The sequence below is a fragment of the Larimichthys crocea genome, chromosome XXIV, assembly GCF_000972845.2.
Source record: "Larimichthys crocea isolate SSNF chromosome XXIV, L_crocea_2.0, whole genome shotgun sequence".
Lineage (NCBI taxonomy): Eukaryota > Metazoa > Chordata > Actinopteri > Sciaenidae > Larimichthys > Larimichthys crocea.
Window position 1 is genome coordinate 12,961,208 of NC_040034.1, and position 17,939 is coordinate 12,979,146.

The following is a 17,939-nucleotide window of genomic DNA, read 5'->3' on the forward strand; positions in this document are numbered from 1 at the left end:
TACAGACGGACTGAAAAAAGCCATAGACCACAGAATCAGTATTGGAAGTGAAAGCACTTGTCATATGGCTGCATGGTGAAAAGTCTTGAAGAAAAGGTCTCTGGCTCTTTTTTGATGACTTCTGATGATAGGAACTAGGTCAGGTAGCTACAAACCCTGCGTTCATTATGTGGGGTGAATGGAAGCACAATACAGTTTTGAACAGTGTTTTCCTTGGACCCTGCCAATATTGTGCTTATGACAGCATTGCTCCTTATGCATTCTTAATTTTTTTTTCTCCTTTTCTCAGGCTTCAGCTGAAATAGCGTTTCTGTCATTAAAAACATCTGTTGGCACATAGGACTAATGTACAGTGCACCCCTCCTACTGTACCACTGTGTGGTAATGCCTGCACCACCCACAGTTTGAAGCCAGAAGAAGGGGAGATTCTGTCATGAGAATTAGCTGGTGTTGGGTGTTTTGTGACATGGGTGTGTGTGTGTGTGTGTGTGTGTGTGTTTCACAGATCAGAATTACGCATGCTATTGTCTCAAATGTGTTTGGTTACAATGAAAATTAATGAATGGTACAGTATAGTTTTCAGTCAGTGACCCACTGCTTGTGATTGCTTTGGATCCCTCCCCCAACTCCTTCTGTGTCTGCATAGTAACTCCAGCTGTGTTTTTGTTGTGTATCGCTTGGCTATATTTTGATGTAAGACCATGAGGTCACTTAGTCACATTGTGTGGTTGCTGATGAGCACCCATGATTTTAACTACAGCAAATGTTAAGTGAGAGAGCAGAGTTTTGGGCAGAAAACGCCCTCTTGACCGACACAATGTGGTCAGCAGATAGTTTGCAAATTTATCTTATTTGGTTCGGTCATATAATTAAACAGCTGTGGAAACGCTTTGGTCATGTTATATTCATCTAAAATGTAGGTTAGTTTTTATTTTATATCATCAAGTGTAAGCTGTATTAGAATTCATGACAGGGAGTCAGGATACAGGCAGGCCTTAACATAATGTTCAGAAGTGTGATACAGATAGTATACATGTAATATGCATGCGCTTTGAAAATAAAAAAATAAAAACAGACTAGAGAGAAAAGGCATTCAAAGGCAGTCGATTTTTAACAGAACACTATGTTTCTCATTAAGAGTGGTGACAGCAGGAAAAGACATTGTATCCTCTGTGCTAAGGAAGAAACTGTCCTCTCTCTCTAGAATACGATGTTCATGTCCTGACTGAAATTGTGAAAATATGCTAATTCATACCAGAAAAGCATGTAATTGTAGTTTGTTCCTCACCAGAGACTGACGTTTGGCTTTAAGACCAGCACTCAGCACTTATCACAATGTCAGCCGGCTTCACTGTGAAGGGATGTGTTCTTTTTATAGTGCGTTGGCAGAAAAACGTTGGAATTTTAATTCAGAATGTATGCTAATACTAAATATCATCTTTGCAGCCCCTGTGGCTCACATATTTTTTCAGGAGTATCTCTTTACAGCTGCATGGTGAGAACTGAGATGACAGGTTTGACATGTGGCATTCTTGGTGTTATTCACAAGGTTAGCTTGGATAAAAAGAATAGACTCCACACCCTTCCCCACCCTATAATTCCTATGAGACCCAGTTTATTGTTTTCTTATAAACGCCTCTCCCACTGGTGTTACCCACAGCAGGAGTTGTGTTTAAGTGGTTGAGAGAGATTTTTCCCTGCCATGCTTCTAACTTTTGACTGTTCCACTCATTATGACACTCCACGGAGGATTATTTATTCACAAAATCATCTGCTAACAATAAACAATGCTTAAAATATTCGCTAATCTCCTGCCTTTATGATCCAAATTAAATAACATTTTAAAAATTTGGAATATTATCACGGGCGACGCGGTGGTGTGGCCTCACAGCAAGATCTGGCTCGAATCCCTTGGCTGGGGCGTTTCTATGTGGAGTTCTCCCCATGTCTGCATGGGTTCTCTCCGGGTACCTCGGTTTCTTCCCACAGTCCAAAGACATGCATTTGCATTGGTCAAGGTTAATTGGTAACCTTAAATTGGCCATACATGTGAATGTGAGTGTGATTGGTTGTGGTTACAGACTGGCTGGATATACCGTCACTGGTGCTGCCTCTCATCAGGTTACGAGAAGTTGACCAATCAGAAGAAAGTTGGCTTTTTAGGGGGGGCCTTAAAGAAACTGGAGCTAAAACGGCTTGTTTCAGACAGGATGAACTGAGGGGTGGCATAAAGGGCAAGTATAAGATAAATAAGGATGTTTTTGAACCATGAATCATGCAAAGCTTATCTAGTGGACTCCCAGAATAAAAATACACAGATGGAAATGAGAATGAGATAACGCTCATTGTCCTACGTTTCATCTCTCATAACCGAAAAGACTTTTAGCAGCTCAAATCTAGGTCAGATATTGTGCTTGACAATGCGCAGCGTGTGTCATTGGGGGACGAGAGGTGCAAAAAGATGCTTGGACGTTTTTTCCCTCCAGATGCTTTTGATAAATATTTATGGTCTGCTTCTTAAGCTCTTTGTTCACATTTATTTTGACTGTGTCATTATTTGGCAAACACTGAAATTACCTTATATTAGCAAAGTGATGCTGGGTGGAGATGATCCTATGAGTCTCTCTTGACTGTGAAGTATTTGCAACGGTTAGGAGAGAGATTTTTTTCCACAACCCAAAAAGTGAAAACTTCAAACAGATCAAGTATTTCTCGACCTTTGATTGGTCTTTGGATGATGCTAAAATGCTGAAAACACACATGGTGGTGTGGATACTTTAACCTACCTTTTTTAAAGGATGCACCAGAAGGTTTTGATCTGTGCAACAGTGATTGCTCCAGACCACCCTGAGTACTGAAAAAAAACAAGTATAAAGTCCAGATGACCCACAAGTGAATCTTCTAATACTTCAGGAATGTTCAGCAATCATCAAGTCATCTACTCAGATCCAAAATACTGATGTAAAATCACGACCTCTGGAAATGGAAAAGACAACGTGGATTCAAACAAATTTCATATCTAGGACATTTTTAAGATGGTGATATACAGACCCTCACATTGTCTCCTATGGAGCAATATTAGATCAATTCTTAGTCCAACTTTTCAGAGGGGGGAGGGGAAGGAATTGTGGTGTTAAGAGTTAGACTATGCCTTTGTCCAAGGTGAGTTGTGCAGGGTCAAAAACATTTGTTTGCATCACGCTGCTTCCTATCCAAGCATTAGAATGCAGGTAGGTATATACCATGTGTGACAGACATCTGTGATCTGTGTTACAGCGCTTCTGCCTCAGAACTTGGCAGATGACCACAGGTCATAGCTGGGAAAAATGACAATCTGAGACACAAGAGGAAGAAATATGAGAAAAAGAGAGAGAGAAGTCAAGAGACTCACAGCCGTAGCTTCCGAACAGCTTATTCCCCTCACAGGGAGCGCTCATGGCAAGGCATGTGGACAGGCCTTGGCAGGTAGCCTGGGTCCACGTGGCACAGCCAGAGCTCCTACTATACTTCAGATTTGAGCAAAGGCAGAGGGAGAGAAACAGAATGGGAAAGAGAGGAGCATGATTCTGAACAACACTGGCCATCGCTGGCTGGCTCTCTTTCATTATAATAGCACTGTCCCTTTGCAGTGTTGTGTAGCCAAAGGTCATTAACAAGATGTATTGTCTGCAAACACAGAGGAGTATCTTTTCCAGGCAATAGCAATCCATTTCTGGAGAATGAGACTCTCATTGTATTATAAAGAGGTACACTGATTGACCAATAGTCAGGTGCATCTTTAATATCTGATTAAATCCACGTTTGTGAAGCTTCATGTTTAGTTTTTGTAGAACAAAAATAAACCAGCACTGGCTAAAATGACTACATTGTGTTGTAAATTTAAATCAACACCTCAGTTCCAATCTTAAAGAAGAAGGAATTATTGTGGGGCTGTTGTATTGGACTGATAGTTTACCAAATGAAATGGCATAAAAAAAAACTTGTTTCTATTATTTGTGTAGCTGTTTTTTTAAAGACTGAGTGGCCACCAGACATTCCTAATATAAGAAAGACCCCCCGACTCAAGGCCAATGAGCCATTTTGTGGCTGCCGACTAAAACAAACTGCCGTGTAAAATGTTGGCTAGTGTCCACATCACATAGAGTATTTTTGTTTCCCATTGTTTGATTTTAATAACTTTTTGCAAAAAAAAGAAGCCCAGAAGTCTCTATTTTTCTTCCTCATGACATGTAGCTTCTCGGTTTATTTTTGGCTTCAGCTGGATTCGAAAAAAAAAAGGTATGGAGACTGTGGTTGAAAAGACCACATGTTGTACAAATTAGTTTGTTTGGAGTATGCAGTGAAGTTTATGATTTTGATGTTGACACTTCTTTGGATTGGCTTCCTCAGAGCCCGCCGACACAGTTTAGCTTGTCTGGAGCATGTGAACAAGGTCATCAAGCTCTTTCAGCGGGTCTTCATCTGGCTTCAGGCACTAATTCGTAACACCTAATGTAAGAAGGAACTTGAAGTAAACAGTGGGCTGGTACGCCCTCTTGTATATAACACACACGTTGCACATTACACTATAACACATAAAGGTCACCTAGTCATTTGTCTTGTTTTCCTGCAGTTTTTGAGACGTTTCTTTGCATGTGTCTGCATGAGACGATCCAGCTGTTAGATCTGGCAAATCACACCACAGATGCAACCCATATTGGAGCAGAGAAGAAGCTACATACTACCAGTCTCAATGGCTCCCTCCTCTGTCTAACGAAACCAGTATGATTGATATAATAGAATTAAATGTTCCTTTTAATGGGAACATCAAGAAACGGCACACTCAGTCTCGCTTTTTTTTTTCTTTATATTTTGTCTAATTTTCGTCAGCAGTGGATCATCCATCAACCACTGCAGCTGTTTCAGACTTGACCACCATGACAACCTCAGGATGGAATGTATTTCATCTATCTAAAATCTTAAAATTGATTACAGGATATCAATGAGCACTTAATGGATATGTAATGCAGGCTTGACTTAAGTCATTTAAAACTCATACAAATAATCAGTTAAAGATGATTTACTCATGACAATTGGCAAATGACTTTTTTTTTCATACTGTGGGAAAGCAAAATCTGAACCGCGAGGTAAAACAAGGACAGCTTCTCAGGAGTTGTCGTATCATGCATGAATGGGCCTTTCCTCTGTTTTAATAACATTCATTCTGCCTTCAACTGCACTTGGCATATTTTGTATCTACAATGCTTCACTTTCTATCAACTCATGACACCAATGCAACATCAAATTCCAATACATTCATCATCGATAAGCTGACATACCTTTTCTCGTACAAGAGATAATTATGTTTGACATGTTCTTCATACATAAACAAAACAAAGTCTGTATCGTTGTAGCCTTCCAGCGGTCTTGTGACCCAGATAGGTGATGTGATTATCGGAGATCTTCAACAGCATGTCAAGTGAATACTCTGAGGAAAGACAATTACCAGCATTTTACTGATGTTAAGATAAACTGCGCCTTGGTCTCTCTCCCCCTGTCAGTCTAACCTTACATTGGCTTAAAGCTGTCACACATTCCAGGAGAAGAAGCATAAATACTGCCATGTAAGAGAACAATCGCTTGAGTCTATTAAGGTCTGGAAGAATTATTCCCATAGACTTTTCCAAGAACTGAATCATTACTACAATTTAATTGGCAGAAATCGACTGTTTATTCTTGCCAGTGACTTGGAAATGGATCTAAAGTTGTTGCACTGATTTATTATTACAGCTTAATCAATTATATATTTAGAAACATTGTGGACAAAGTACTGCAAATAAGTCAAAGTCTGTTTTTATGAAACAGAAAATTAACCCTGATCGGTTCAACACTTACAATCTCAGGCAACTTTTAACAATGTCTAATCTATTTTATCTTGGCATTTCATTTCAAGTATTAGAGCTAATGTGTATAGATGAACTTGCACAATGCTGATACAATATAGTTTTACTTTTGCCGTGATGTTTTAGCCATGCTAGCGCTGTGGCTGGTTTCTTTGATCCAACCTGAAATATCTCAACAACTACTAGATGGGTTGTCATGAAATTTATGTTGTCATTCATGTTGCCCAGAGAATACATCCTAATGGTTTCTTGGTGATTTAGGGTGGTAGCCTGACTTTTCCTATAGCACCACCAGCAGGTTTTACTTGTTAAATAACTGCACATCTACTGGATGGATTGGCACTAAATATTCAAGGTTTTCAGACGGTGAAGACTTTAGTGACCCCCTGACTTTTTCTCTAATGCCACAATTAGGTACAAATTTGTGGCTAAGTGAAATATTTAAACTATCAGACGGATTGGCATGACATTTTTTTGGCATGACATCCAAATGCAACTTTTTATTTGGCACCATAATCAAGTCAAAATGTAATTTGGTTTATGACCAAAAACCTGCAAAAATGATTATAATTTGCATTTTAAAGTGCTTTCCCTCGAGATGTGAAGCTCACTCGAAGTGTAACACAGCATCTACACAGGAGGTAAGCAGCGTGTTTGCAGAGCAGCAGCAAGCCCAGTATTAAATGTCAGTGCTCAGAGCCCAACACACAGTCAGTGTAGTTACATGTGCAATAAAAGAAAATAGACTTGAAGTGTGTCTCCTTTACACAAGTACAATGCAAGCCAAGCTGGACTGATAACAAGAGAAGTGTATCTGTTCTGTTGGGCACGTGTGAGAAAGACGACTGAAAATCATGCTGTAAAAGTGGAATATGAGTTTGGCCCCATAAACAGTCTGTATCAGTATGTATGCATGTCATTACTGGTTTCAGTGGGAGAGAGAAAAGAGAATCTGGGGAAAGGGCGTGAGTGAGACCCAGGTGTTACTTGACTTGACAGTAGTTGCGTGTGTCACAAACTATGTAAATCTCTCAGACTTTCCTTTGTCGTAACTAAGCTAATACAAGTCAGAGTTACACTAATGATGAGGTGAAAGCCAGGAAAGATGATGTGTAATTGGTGGACCATCTATCTTTTCTGTGATTAGAGTTAAGTCAGTAAGCTTATACAAAGAGACTGTGGACTTTCCCCTTCACACTCACCAGAAGTCGCAGGGTGTTAATTTAGCCACAGAGAATTGGTTTAGTGAAAATATGTGACCTACATGCCAAATTCATTCAAACTTTGGTCAGTGATAGCTTTATCATCGCTAAGCCGTGCAGGCAATTTTAAAGTCTATATTTCGTGAAAAGTAGGGCAGATGTTGTTTCCAAATTAAATAAACTGTTTCTCCCGAAGATTTTGGCTTTTTTAGAAACATGCATTTAGTGGTGTGAGGATGGTGGTAAAGCTAGACTTTAATTTTTATTTTTCCTGGTTGGAATGCTCTATTTCTCACTCTGGTGCATGACAGGAGTCTGATCCTGTCGTGGTCCTGGCTTTTGTTGTCTGGATGAGGGAGTCTTAACTGACGGGCTCTAGTAACGACCACTTAAAAGAGGCTTCAGATAGAAGCTGTCATTATTTCCCTATAGGGAGACGGAGGGCACTGGTAGGTGAGGCCACACACACTTCTTGTTTTTGCCAAGATATAAATATTAAAGTTAATCACACTGTATCACAGTATCAATCAGTCGCCTAAAATCTGTGTAAATGCAGGACATGATATTAGTCGAGTATGCACGTCTGTTTTTCTTATTAAGAAGCATTTATCCTTCTTCTCAACATACTGGCTCGACTTAACTGAACTCCCCTTCTACCCTGGGTTTAACTAAGATTACATCCTATCATAAATGTGTCATAATAGATTTAGTAACTGAGTGTTCAAGTTCACGATTTCTGCTGGATCCCGCTGTCTCCGGTAACCTACCATTTCGCCGTATGCAAGTCCCTATTGAGACGTCGACATTTTATGAAATATCCATCAATTTCAACATTATTAGATCATACATACGCCTGCCTGGCATCCAGACTAACCAAAAGAGATGGAGATTTCAACCACATGGCGCTGGACTGACACTCCAAAACAGCCCTGCGGTTGGCAACATCCTCTCAGACCCAACAATTTTTGTGAACTAGCTGCTGCTTTTATAGAGTAACTGTGTATTTTTAGAGGTCACAATATGACCGTAGCACAGGTCATTCACTGGTCAGTCTGTACATTGTTGTTAATTATGTCATGTTTTTCCATCCTTCTTTATAAAGACATAAATCATGGTTGGGGTGGGGAAGGATGTTAACAGTTTGACCCAGACTTTTAAATATTTGTGATAAACCTAATCTAAATGTGTCTGATGACGTTACATTTATCTGTCGTGGTCAGAAAGTCACGCCTCTCTCTTATCAGCTCGCTGTGGATTGGTCCTCCGTTCATGACTAACCCATTTCCCTTCTGACCCTTTTTCAAAGTTTGCTTTGGATGCAGTTTGCGGTTCACTGTGTCAACCTAGCACACGTGGATACAATGAATGTGTGATTTATGTTGGACCTCATGTGGACTGTAGCTGTGGCTTTCTCAGCCCAATACCACACTTTGTGCTGTCTGTAAAAAGCAGAACCATTGGTGTTCATCATTAGGAGTCTTGGAGCAGTGGAAACCTTTCACCTAAATCAATTCTGATGTACTGTTATATGGTTTTGATCCATATTTAAATGCTCATGAGTGATGGCCATAAGTTAAGTGAGTGCAGCTCTAGGAGAGCACCCAAGCACGTCCACATGTGAGAAAAGTTGTTTGCTCCTCGTGAGAACCAGTCTGTTGGTGTCAATTTCAGTCTGTTGTGTATCAGGGCCATGGCTCAGAGGTTAGCTGGAAGTGTGATGGGGACCCGCAGCCAGGAGAGAAGGTCCTGCAGGATATAAAGGAGAGGAGAGAGCTGGAGAGGCGGCTTCAAGAGATCGAACAGCAGCTGGAGATCCTGGACCAGAGCCAAGAGATGACTGTGAGTTCAAAGCAGCTATGTTTCGTTCACACACAACAAAACACATGCTCAAATTCACATAAGTAGTTAATCCACTCTGTGTCTGTGTGAAACATTATAACACCCCTTAGTGCTTATATCTGTAGACACGTGTGTGACAAATTATTACAAATGCACAGTTCATTCTCAGCCATTCTCACCAGGGGACGATGAAATCACTTGCAATATTCGTGTCTCTTAAGGCCAATATTTTTTCCTCTTCATTTTCCTTCTTCTTCTTGTGTCACTTACACAATCAGTTTACAGTTTACAGTATCGTGTACAATATGTTTTGACTTTCAGCGAGGAGCTAAGCATCTTCCTCTGCTTTGCTTTTGTACACTGTGTTTAATTACTTTAGAGCATTCTTCACTGAGATGATGTCCACGCTCCACAGTGTTCCCTAGAGACCATTGATCTCAGTCTGCTTTTAGGAGCCTCTGCAGAGTTACAACCACAAAACTGTCACTCTTTCCCCAAACCCCGTAGCTAAAGGCACAACACAAGAATGTTTCAAGAACAAAGGTCGATAGCTCTGATTTCGGCTTCCTCTGACATTTATGACTTTACATTTTTTTGTGGAAGGAAAGAAAAACATTTCAGATAAATGTAGTGGTCTGACTTTGTCATTGTTTGAACAGGCAGCTTCTCCACAAACAAACTACCTGTTTGCGTCTTCATGACGCCGCTGTCGATGGAATACAAATTCACACGTTATCCTTTAACCTTTACCAACACATCACTTCTCACACGAACTGACCACAACATGATGCATATTTGCCTAATTTAAACATAAAAGATGCCCTATAAACAGTGAGGTAGTAAAAACATTAAATGGCAGCCACACCCTTACATCAAACACGGCACAATGCCATGCAACAAAAAACCTACTCCTGGCCTAATAAAGGAGACACAAGTGGAATTTTTTGGTAATTAAGCCAAGCCCATTCTCTCATTATGATCAAAAAAACATCAAAACCACCATCTCTTTACTACACTCTTTACATTTAGCTGTGTGTCACTGCATTTTATATACTGTCACTAAGTGATTGAAGCCAGGGAGCAACTGCGATGTAAACAGCACACTCACTGTGTATATTCTTAGTGCCACCGGGCTTTTTTTGTGGTTAGAGAAGATTTATTTGGAATTTGTCTGCAAGGGCTTTCTCGAACACTTTCACACAGCTCCACTTTACTCATAAAGTTGATTTGTATAACATCCATAACTCAGACGTCTTCTCACAGTCTTTTTGCACCTGAGGTGTGTACCAAATCTGCAGGCAGTGTACTATAAGAGCAAGAAGAGATTGTTTTTGGATAGAATGAGTTTTTTGTTGTGTTAAATTGAACAATTTAGTCAAAGCCAGAGCCAGAGCAAGCAGTTTTCCTTGTGATGCTATGTTAGTACTATGAAAATATTAGTTCATCATTCTTTGTTTAAAAGTCATGTTTGAGTGGTAAGACTAAAAACAATGTGAATCAGCTGCCCTGGCTCTGTCCAAAGCTAAACAATATGCTTACCAACACCCATCTTAGTTTAATGTGTACACACAGAGAAATGTAAAAATTATGATTCGAGAAAACGGGACAGTTTATTTATTTGCCGAACATTTCTATGCAGCACCTCAGCTGAATGTCGGCAGGCGTACGGCGATGGCAAAACTTTGGGAAGTCATTGCGCTCAGCTGTTGTTCCCTACGAAATATTTACAACAAACTACTCACCTACTAAAACTACAAGATACATTTTTAACATTTCTGTTTATGTGTGGATTATACAAGATATATGTATTTTTGAACCTTTGCTAGCCATTTCCCCCTCCTTTCAGTCTTTAGGCTAGGTTAGGCTAATGGTAAACGTTTTATTTTGTGGTAAACCACAGACACATTCTGTGGTGCAGATGATGCTATTGTTTAGTGTCTGTTGACGTCTGCTGAAGCGCTAGAGAATGAAACATAGAGCTAACATAGAGTTTGAGTGTTCACAAATCTGCTTTAGCAATATGTTTGAAAAATGTTTCACTGTGCAGTGCAATATCTCTAAAACAAAAACTACCAGGATTGATTGGGTATCCGCGATGTTTTCCCTCCAAATGGGAAGTATGGTGCTCTGTGTTTAGTCTGGCTCGCTTCTGGAGTGTAACTCTTATTGTAAAGGTGGAAAATGTTCAAGAGGTTACTCTCATACGTTGTAGCAGAGATGACAGATTCTGCTCTACTTCAGTTTGATTGATTCCAGTATGTTGAGAATCCAAGTGTTTATCTAGAGATCTACCTGATTTACCTTTTCGCAGTGATTTATTCAAACAAAAGCCAAGTTGTGTTGGATTCAGATCTGAGACCTGTAATTTTGTGCGTCAGCTCGGCTTCTCGCTTCTCTCAATCCAAACAATCCCCCATTCCAGTGATGTGTGCCAAAGAATCTCTCCTCTCACCTTTGATTTTCCAGTTTCTTTTTTTTTTCACTGTTAATAATATTTGCCTGTGAGTGCAGCAAGGCCTGTCCTCTACAAAGAAAGGCATTAATGAAATGAATGTCATTGTTCCCTGTTAATGCACTATGACGCATAAATACAGCCAAAAACATTTCCAGAAAGAAAAGATAACACAAGTTCAGCATGGTTTCTTTCAGCTGTCAGAGCTGAATCTGTGATTTGCTGATCTGCTGCTAGTTTTCCTGCCACTTCATTTGGCTGCACTCCTAGATCAACTGCAAAAGGAAGGACAATCCCAGCAGCTACAGTAAGACAGGATGGTGCAGGGCAGTCTTGGTCTGGTCAGGCTGACATAATTAATCATGCAGTCTTTCTGATGTTAGCCATGATTCCCTAGTACAATTTAAGTTTTAAAACACAGCTTTCATTTTTGTCTATTATGCCAGACAAACAGCACATTAATATTTACCATCTCTGGTGGACAGCACACTGTTTGATTCTTTTTATTAGCTTTATGTCTTCACATTAGTTGCAAGAATATTTGGACTAGAATATATTTGATTTTCAATTCTTCAACTTCGACTTCCCAAATCTCTTTTGCCTTTTTGAAGTGTGGTTGGATGATGAAAGTTAAATTAAAACCACAAAGAGTAACTATAGCATCCTGGTATATTGCAGAAAAATCAGACTGAAAGAGGAGCAGAGCAGGGTGTGCACGAACACACAAAGTCCTTTCAACTCTGTTTCGTTGGCTTGAATCTGTTCAGGAACTGTTGTGCCAACTCTGCAGTTTCACAACTAATTTTCCACAGTCAGGTTTGCCAGAAAAGTGGAGCCATGGAGAAAAAGGGATTCTCTCGCTCTAAGCTTGTCTCACCCTCTTCTTTACCTCATTCCATCCATGGCTTCTAGCTGTTTGCCTTTGACTTGTTAGGCTGCTTGCTCTTTTTTGCTACTTTATGATCTCCAGTTTGTAAACCATTATGTATGTACTGCAGTACCAAAAACTGCTGTTGTTAAACCTTTCAGGTTGTTCAGATCAATTTCAAATATTCAAAGTTGTAGCTGAACTTCTTCTTCCGTCTTTTTTGTAAAGAATTATAAACTATGATGAGAGTGCAGTTATTTACAGCATGTACTTTACATTTTTCAAAAGAAGGTTCAGAGAGTTTTGGACATATTCATGGAAACAACGTCTACTGTAAGCCTCTTGGTGGGTGTCCACCATGGCAGCTCTTAACTGATATTTGAGAGCCAGCATTGCTAGACTGCTGTTAATGTGGCGTGCTACATCATAGCCTGGTGTAGCAAACGAGCATTAGCAGTTAGCAATTTAAGATATCTGTCTCTAGGCCACCTATCCTCCAACTTAAAGGTCCAGTGTGTAGAATTTAGTTGCATCTAGTGGTGTAATTACTGCATTGCAGTCTGCTCAAAACACCCTAGTGTAAAGGAGAAACAACACTTGAAAGGCCAGGTCTAGAGTCAGTATTTAGTTCTGTTCTGGGCTACTGTAGAAACATCGTGTTTCAACATGGCAGCCATGGAAGAGGAACCGCTCTCACTGTAGATTTTAAAAGTAACAAAAACTAAAATGATTCTTATTTATGTCATTATACATGCATGAAAACATAGTTGCGAATATTATATTCCATGTCTGCCTTGTTCTGAAAATAGAGGCCTCCCAATCTTTCACACTGGACCTTTAAGTCCAAGTTACCAATCTATCATTTAATGCCTAAGTCACAACAACCAGAGCAAAGTATGAGTCACATGCACAAGGCTCAAGTTCAAGTGCACGATATTGTCATTCATGCAGTGCGTGTGCATGGTTCCATGTGGGGAAATGATGGGGTAAAATGAGGATATTCCAATTCAGCCAGGAATTTTTACTTCAAACTGACTGTAATGAGGTTCCTCAGAGAGTCCCTCGGGCTATATTATCCACATTATCTGACATATGATGAACCTGTTTTTTCTTCTTCTTTTTCGTCTTCCGTGAAGACGCTTTACCTCTCACCCAAGAGGCTTCTTTCTCAAAGTATTGTGAGTTGTTCTCAACATCTGAATAGTAGCACATCGAGTCTAATGAATAGAATTCCGTCATATATTAGTGGAGAACTGGCCCCTGGGTCTGTAGCCGATAAAGCTGAGGTATGTGAGTGAAGTCGGTGACCTTGAAAGTTGAGCAGCCCACGCTTGTGGTAAGCCGGTCCCGCACTCTGTGTGTACAGCAGCCAACAGTGAGCTGTACAGAGGTGGTGGTCCATTGCAGGTCAGATAGCTGGAGGGCTGAACAGTTCTGGCTTTGTCAGATTCCTCTCCAGGTGGAAAACTGATACAAGACTTTGACCAAGACGCTTGATCTTTTACCAAAGGTTGGGGATTCACCCACCCTACCATTTTTTGTTGAGAGTGGAACTGGACTCCCCTGTCCGGAGGGTAAAGAAACACCCTGAACTCATTTGTCACTGTTGATGCTATTCAAATCCACAAGGGAGTGAAATGACAAATTACAGTCCATGCAGCATAAAGAGTTGCTAAACAGGGCAATGACAGAGGTTTTCCCTTACACTTACTTTCTCTGCACATGGCTTAGTGTGGCTGCAGGCCAGACTGATACAATAAGCCTGCTGGGTCTGGATAGCAGGTGGGAGTGCAAGAGCACAGTATGAGCAGTATGAGATGTCTGGAGCAGTAATGCTGGCATTCTGACAATAACCACCAGACATATAGTGCTGGAGGATTTATTTGACCAGAACGGTGTCTTTTCCAAGCCTGTAGAGACGCGTCAGTCATGAATGATGCACATCTTGAAAGTGAACCAATGTTGCCCAGGGCAGAAACTGTTATTATAATTTATTTGATTGTTTATTTGTGGAATAATAAATCATTATCTAACAATGTCTGGGTTCACGAGTGGCCACGGCAAAGCCATTTCCTTGTTGATGTACTGTTCTGACTCCAATAAATGAAAATGTTCACAATAACTTCTGAGCAGCAGGGAAGCAGGCAGTCAGTGAGGGAGGAACCTTGAAAATGCAGCCGTCTGTGGATACACTTTAAAAGTTGAAAGTCGAGTGTGTTTTCAAAGCACGTTATCCTCATGGATATGCTTTTCTGTTACTTTCATTCTCCAATTGGTATTTCTTCGCAGTGTTCAGAAAGTCAGTGTTATTGTAACATAGGTGTTATATAGGTGTCCGTAGATTCCCCCCAGCTTGTATTTCACATGTTTATGCCAGAGGATGTAACTCCAGCCTCAAGCATAGCAGCTCGCACAGCAGCACACTTCCTTTTACCGAGAAATGGTAATTAAAGAATACAAACGTATGTGTGTTTACATCCTTTTTTGCAGTGTGTTTAGTGGATGCTTTGCACAAAAGCAGAAGCTTGTCCACTTTTCTAAAACGTTTATCCTTTCATCCGCTTCCTTGTAGAAACAGTTTGATAGTAATGCTGTGTTTACCAACTTCCAGCCGGGCTAAACATTGTTATTCCTGTCCCGGTGATAACCCAATGGAAGAAAGGTACTCTCTGGAACCGCCTCAGTTTAACAGATCATGTATTTTCTTTGGACAGATTTCCTGTATTCGAAGCGTTTTACTCAGCTGTTTACTGAAATGAATGTGGCGTCTGCTGGGAAACCCTCGACTGTAAAGAGCTGAAGTGGTTGTAAGACTTTTGTTCAAGTGGCACCCTTGGCCTCCCTGGTATTAAGAGCACCTGAGGTCAACCACTTTTTAAAGAGTCACAGCAGTAAAAAAACAAACAAAAAAAACCCAACACGCTCTTTTTTCCATCTCTTTTTCTCTCCTCTCTGTAGGAAAGTCTAACTCGTGTTTCCCAGGTCCAAGACGGCTGGTGCTGATTAAAGGCGATTCTGGCCATTAATACTCCAGCCAGTGGGGCACTTTTTTATCACCCCATTCATGAACACTCACACACCAACGTGCCAGTATATGACCAGTGAGTTTTTTTTGTGCCGTACGTCTCAGGTTGCAGTAATGGCTCACTTATGCTTGTGCAAATTTATGTTACAGTTGCCATTCCAAGCAAATCATTTTTTACTGTGAGTGAGGTGTCAGTTACCTCTACATTCGAGCACAGCTCTGTGACGTTACGACACGGATGCTGTTTTAGTCTGTTCTCCACACGGCTTTATTTACTTTGTTAATATGCTCAGATTTGGTCATTTTTTCCTTCATATATGTGCTTCTACCATCCATAGGTAGGCTGCATAAGTTAGATTGTTTGCACTTTTGTCCGTTTTCACTATTTGGAGTCTGCACAGGGTGTTTTATTTTGAAAATTTGACCAGATTTTCAATGTTTTTCTGTCGGACTTCCAGCCAGCTCGATCTGCACTGTGCTGTATGATGCGGCTGATTTTTTCGGATACCGGATGCTTATGAAACATGCTGCGGCACTTCAATCATTGTCTAGAATGGGCATCGAGTGCATCACAGGCATGCCCGGTATAATTTATTTTAACTTACTGTAGAATAAACATGGAAGAAAAGCTGTAACTAAATGTGTCATTAGTTTACAGTTTCCATTTATGCACCTAATAAAACATATAGAATACGAATGGCTTTTCGTCATCTTTATTTATCATTTAGAAGTCAAGTCCACAGGCAAAGGGCCATGTTGCGCGACCCTGCATGTCAAAGGACATAAACATGCAGTACTGCAGGGGGCATCCACACTGGAATGTGTCCATACTGCATGTGGTCTCCTATCCTTTGGTAGGAGATGATCTGCAACGTCTGGATAATTGAGTAACATGGCCCAACCTGCCATGACCTAAGGGACATCATTACAGTCTAAAAGACTTTGAACATGGACAGGACTGTCTGCTAGAGATGTATATTAGCAACTGGATCCTAGCGAGGGGCTGGAGAGTGTCAGAGGGTGGTCTGGTCAGAGGAGGAGTACAGATGATCGATGAAGAGTATTAGCTTCAGCTAGTGGGGATAGATGAGACACAGGAATGTGATTTTATCTCGAATGACTCAGCGGGATGGCAGGGAAGACGTGAAAACAACCATAATTTCCTTTCTATTTCAGGACAGAGTGCCTGGAATGAGTCACATCAGGTTGTGTTTTTTCTAACACATATTTTTAGACAGTTTTTGAATAGGTGTGTGTTTGGCTGAAACTAAAAGTTATTTAACTTGATTGCAGATTGAACATTGTATTTGTGGATCACAAAGCTGCACTAATGAATACTTTTATATTAACTTAATAACTTGACATTTAGACACTTGTTTGCTTTCTTGCCAAGAATAAGCTCTGAAGAACAATAAGAGCAGCTGTTGCTTAGTTTAGACTACACCTCGAAATCTCACTAATTAACACTTCATATCTTTGTTTAATCTGTGCAAAAACAAGTTAAGATAGCTAACTGTTTCCCAGCTTCCCATCTTTAAGCTACTTCCATCCATCTAGTTCCTTCCTCTTATCCTTATCAGGGTTGTGGTTGGCTGGAGCCTATCCCAGCTGGCATTGGGTGAGGGTACACCCTCGACAAGTTGCCAGTTCATCACAGGGCTGACACATAGAGACAAACCATTCATGCTCACATTCGCACCTACGCGCAACTTAAAGTCGACAATTAACGTGTGGGAGGAAGCCGGAGTATCCGGAGAGAACCCACACAGACACAGGGAGAACACGCAAACGCCACACAGGCAGGCCCCATGCTGCGAGGCGACAGTGCTAACCACTGCACCACTGTGACTCCTAGCCACAAACTGACAACACACACAGACAGTGAATATAGTGGAACATTTAGTAGCTAAAGAGCCAAGATATTTCCCTCAGAGCCAAAAGGAGAGTGAATATTTATAGATGGATTAAAAAGATGACTCCAAATGTGTGTCCGTGTCTGGTGGATAAAGTTTTTTTGGAGTTAACTTTACAAGTGATATGCTATTGTTGTGTCTGCAGCTTGATCTGCTGCTCCCAAAATGACCAAAAGAATCAATGAATACTGCCTTTTGACTTAAGATCAGTGACAGAAGAACTGGATCAGGACATCCCTTCCTTAAGGCCAGGGACATTCTGTTCAGCGTGGGATGGCAGCTAGAAACATGAACGCACATGCTGAGAGAATGATGACAATTATTACTATTCATAAGAGATTTAAGGTCTGGCTTTCCTGGACACGTTTTTGGCATAATGCTCATGAGATTTAAAGGTAAAGAGTCAATATTATTGGTGTACAAAATTACTGTTGAGTTGCAGCTGTCTAAGCACAGTACAACAACTTTCCCTGAGCACTCGTGCATAGGTAAATTGGTCTTATCTCACCTTGTTATTACAATAAAGGAATAATAGTATAGAGCCAAATAATGTGAATGTGATCAGAAATTACAGTTGCAGCTGCCAGACAGCACATCACTCCAATGAAAAGATACTGGAATTTATTAAAATTCTGAAACCTTTTCCTCATAACCCAGTTTGAGGTTGGCTTCTGTCCTTGAACTCACATACACTCCCAGAAGGTTTCCTGTGAGGAGTCTGACTTATCAGTAGAAAAACAAACGTTAAATCCAACTGG

At 40.6% G+C, this 17,939-nt stretch overlaps 1 protein-coding gene across 4 annotated transcripts in view; it reads left to right on the plus strand.

The window, feature by feature from the left end:
* The window catches only part of fsip1 (fibrous sheath interacting protein 1), a 28,659-nt gene that overhangs the window by 9,462 nt on the left and 1,258 nt on the right, over positions 1-17,939 (plus strand). For all 4 annotated transcript variants that reach the window (XM_027274669.1, XM_027274667.1, XM_010750500.3 and 1 more), the window contains one exon: positions 8,771-8,923. In XM_027274669.1, coding sequence (XP_027130470.1) covers positions 8,771-8,923 — 153 coding nt within the window. The remainder of the gene's footprint in view (positions 1-8,770; positions 8,924-17,939) is intronic.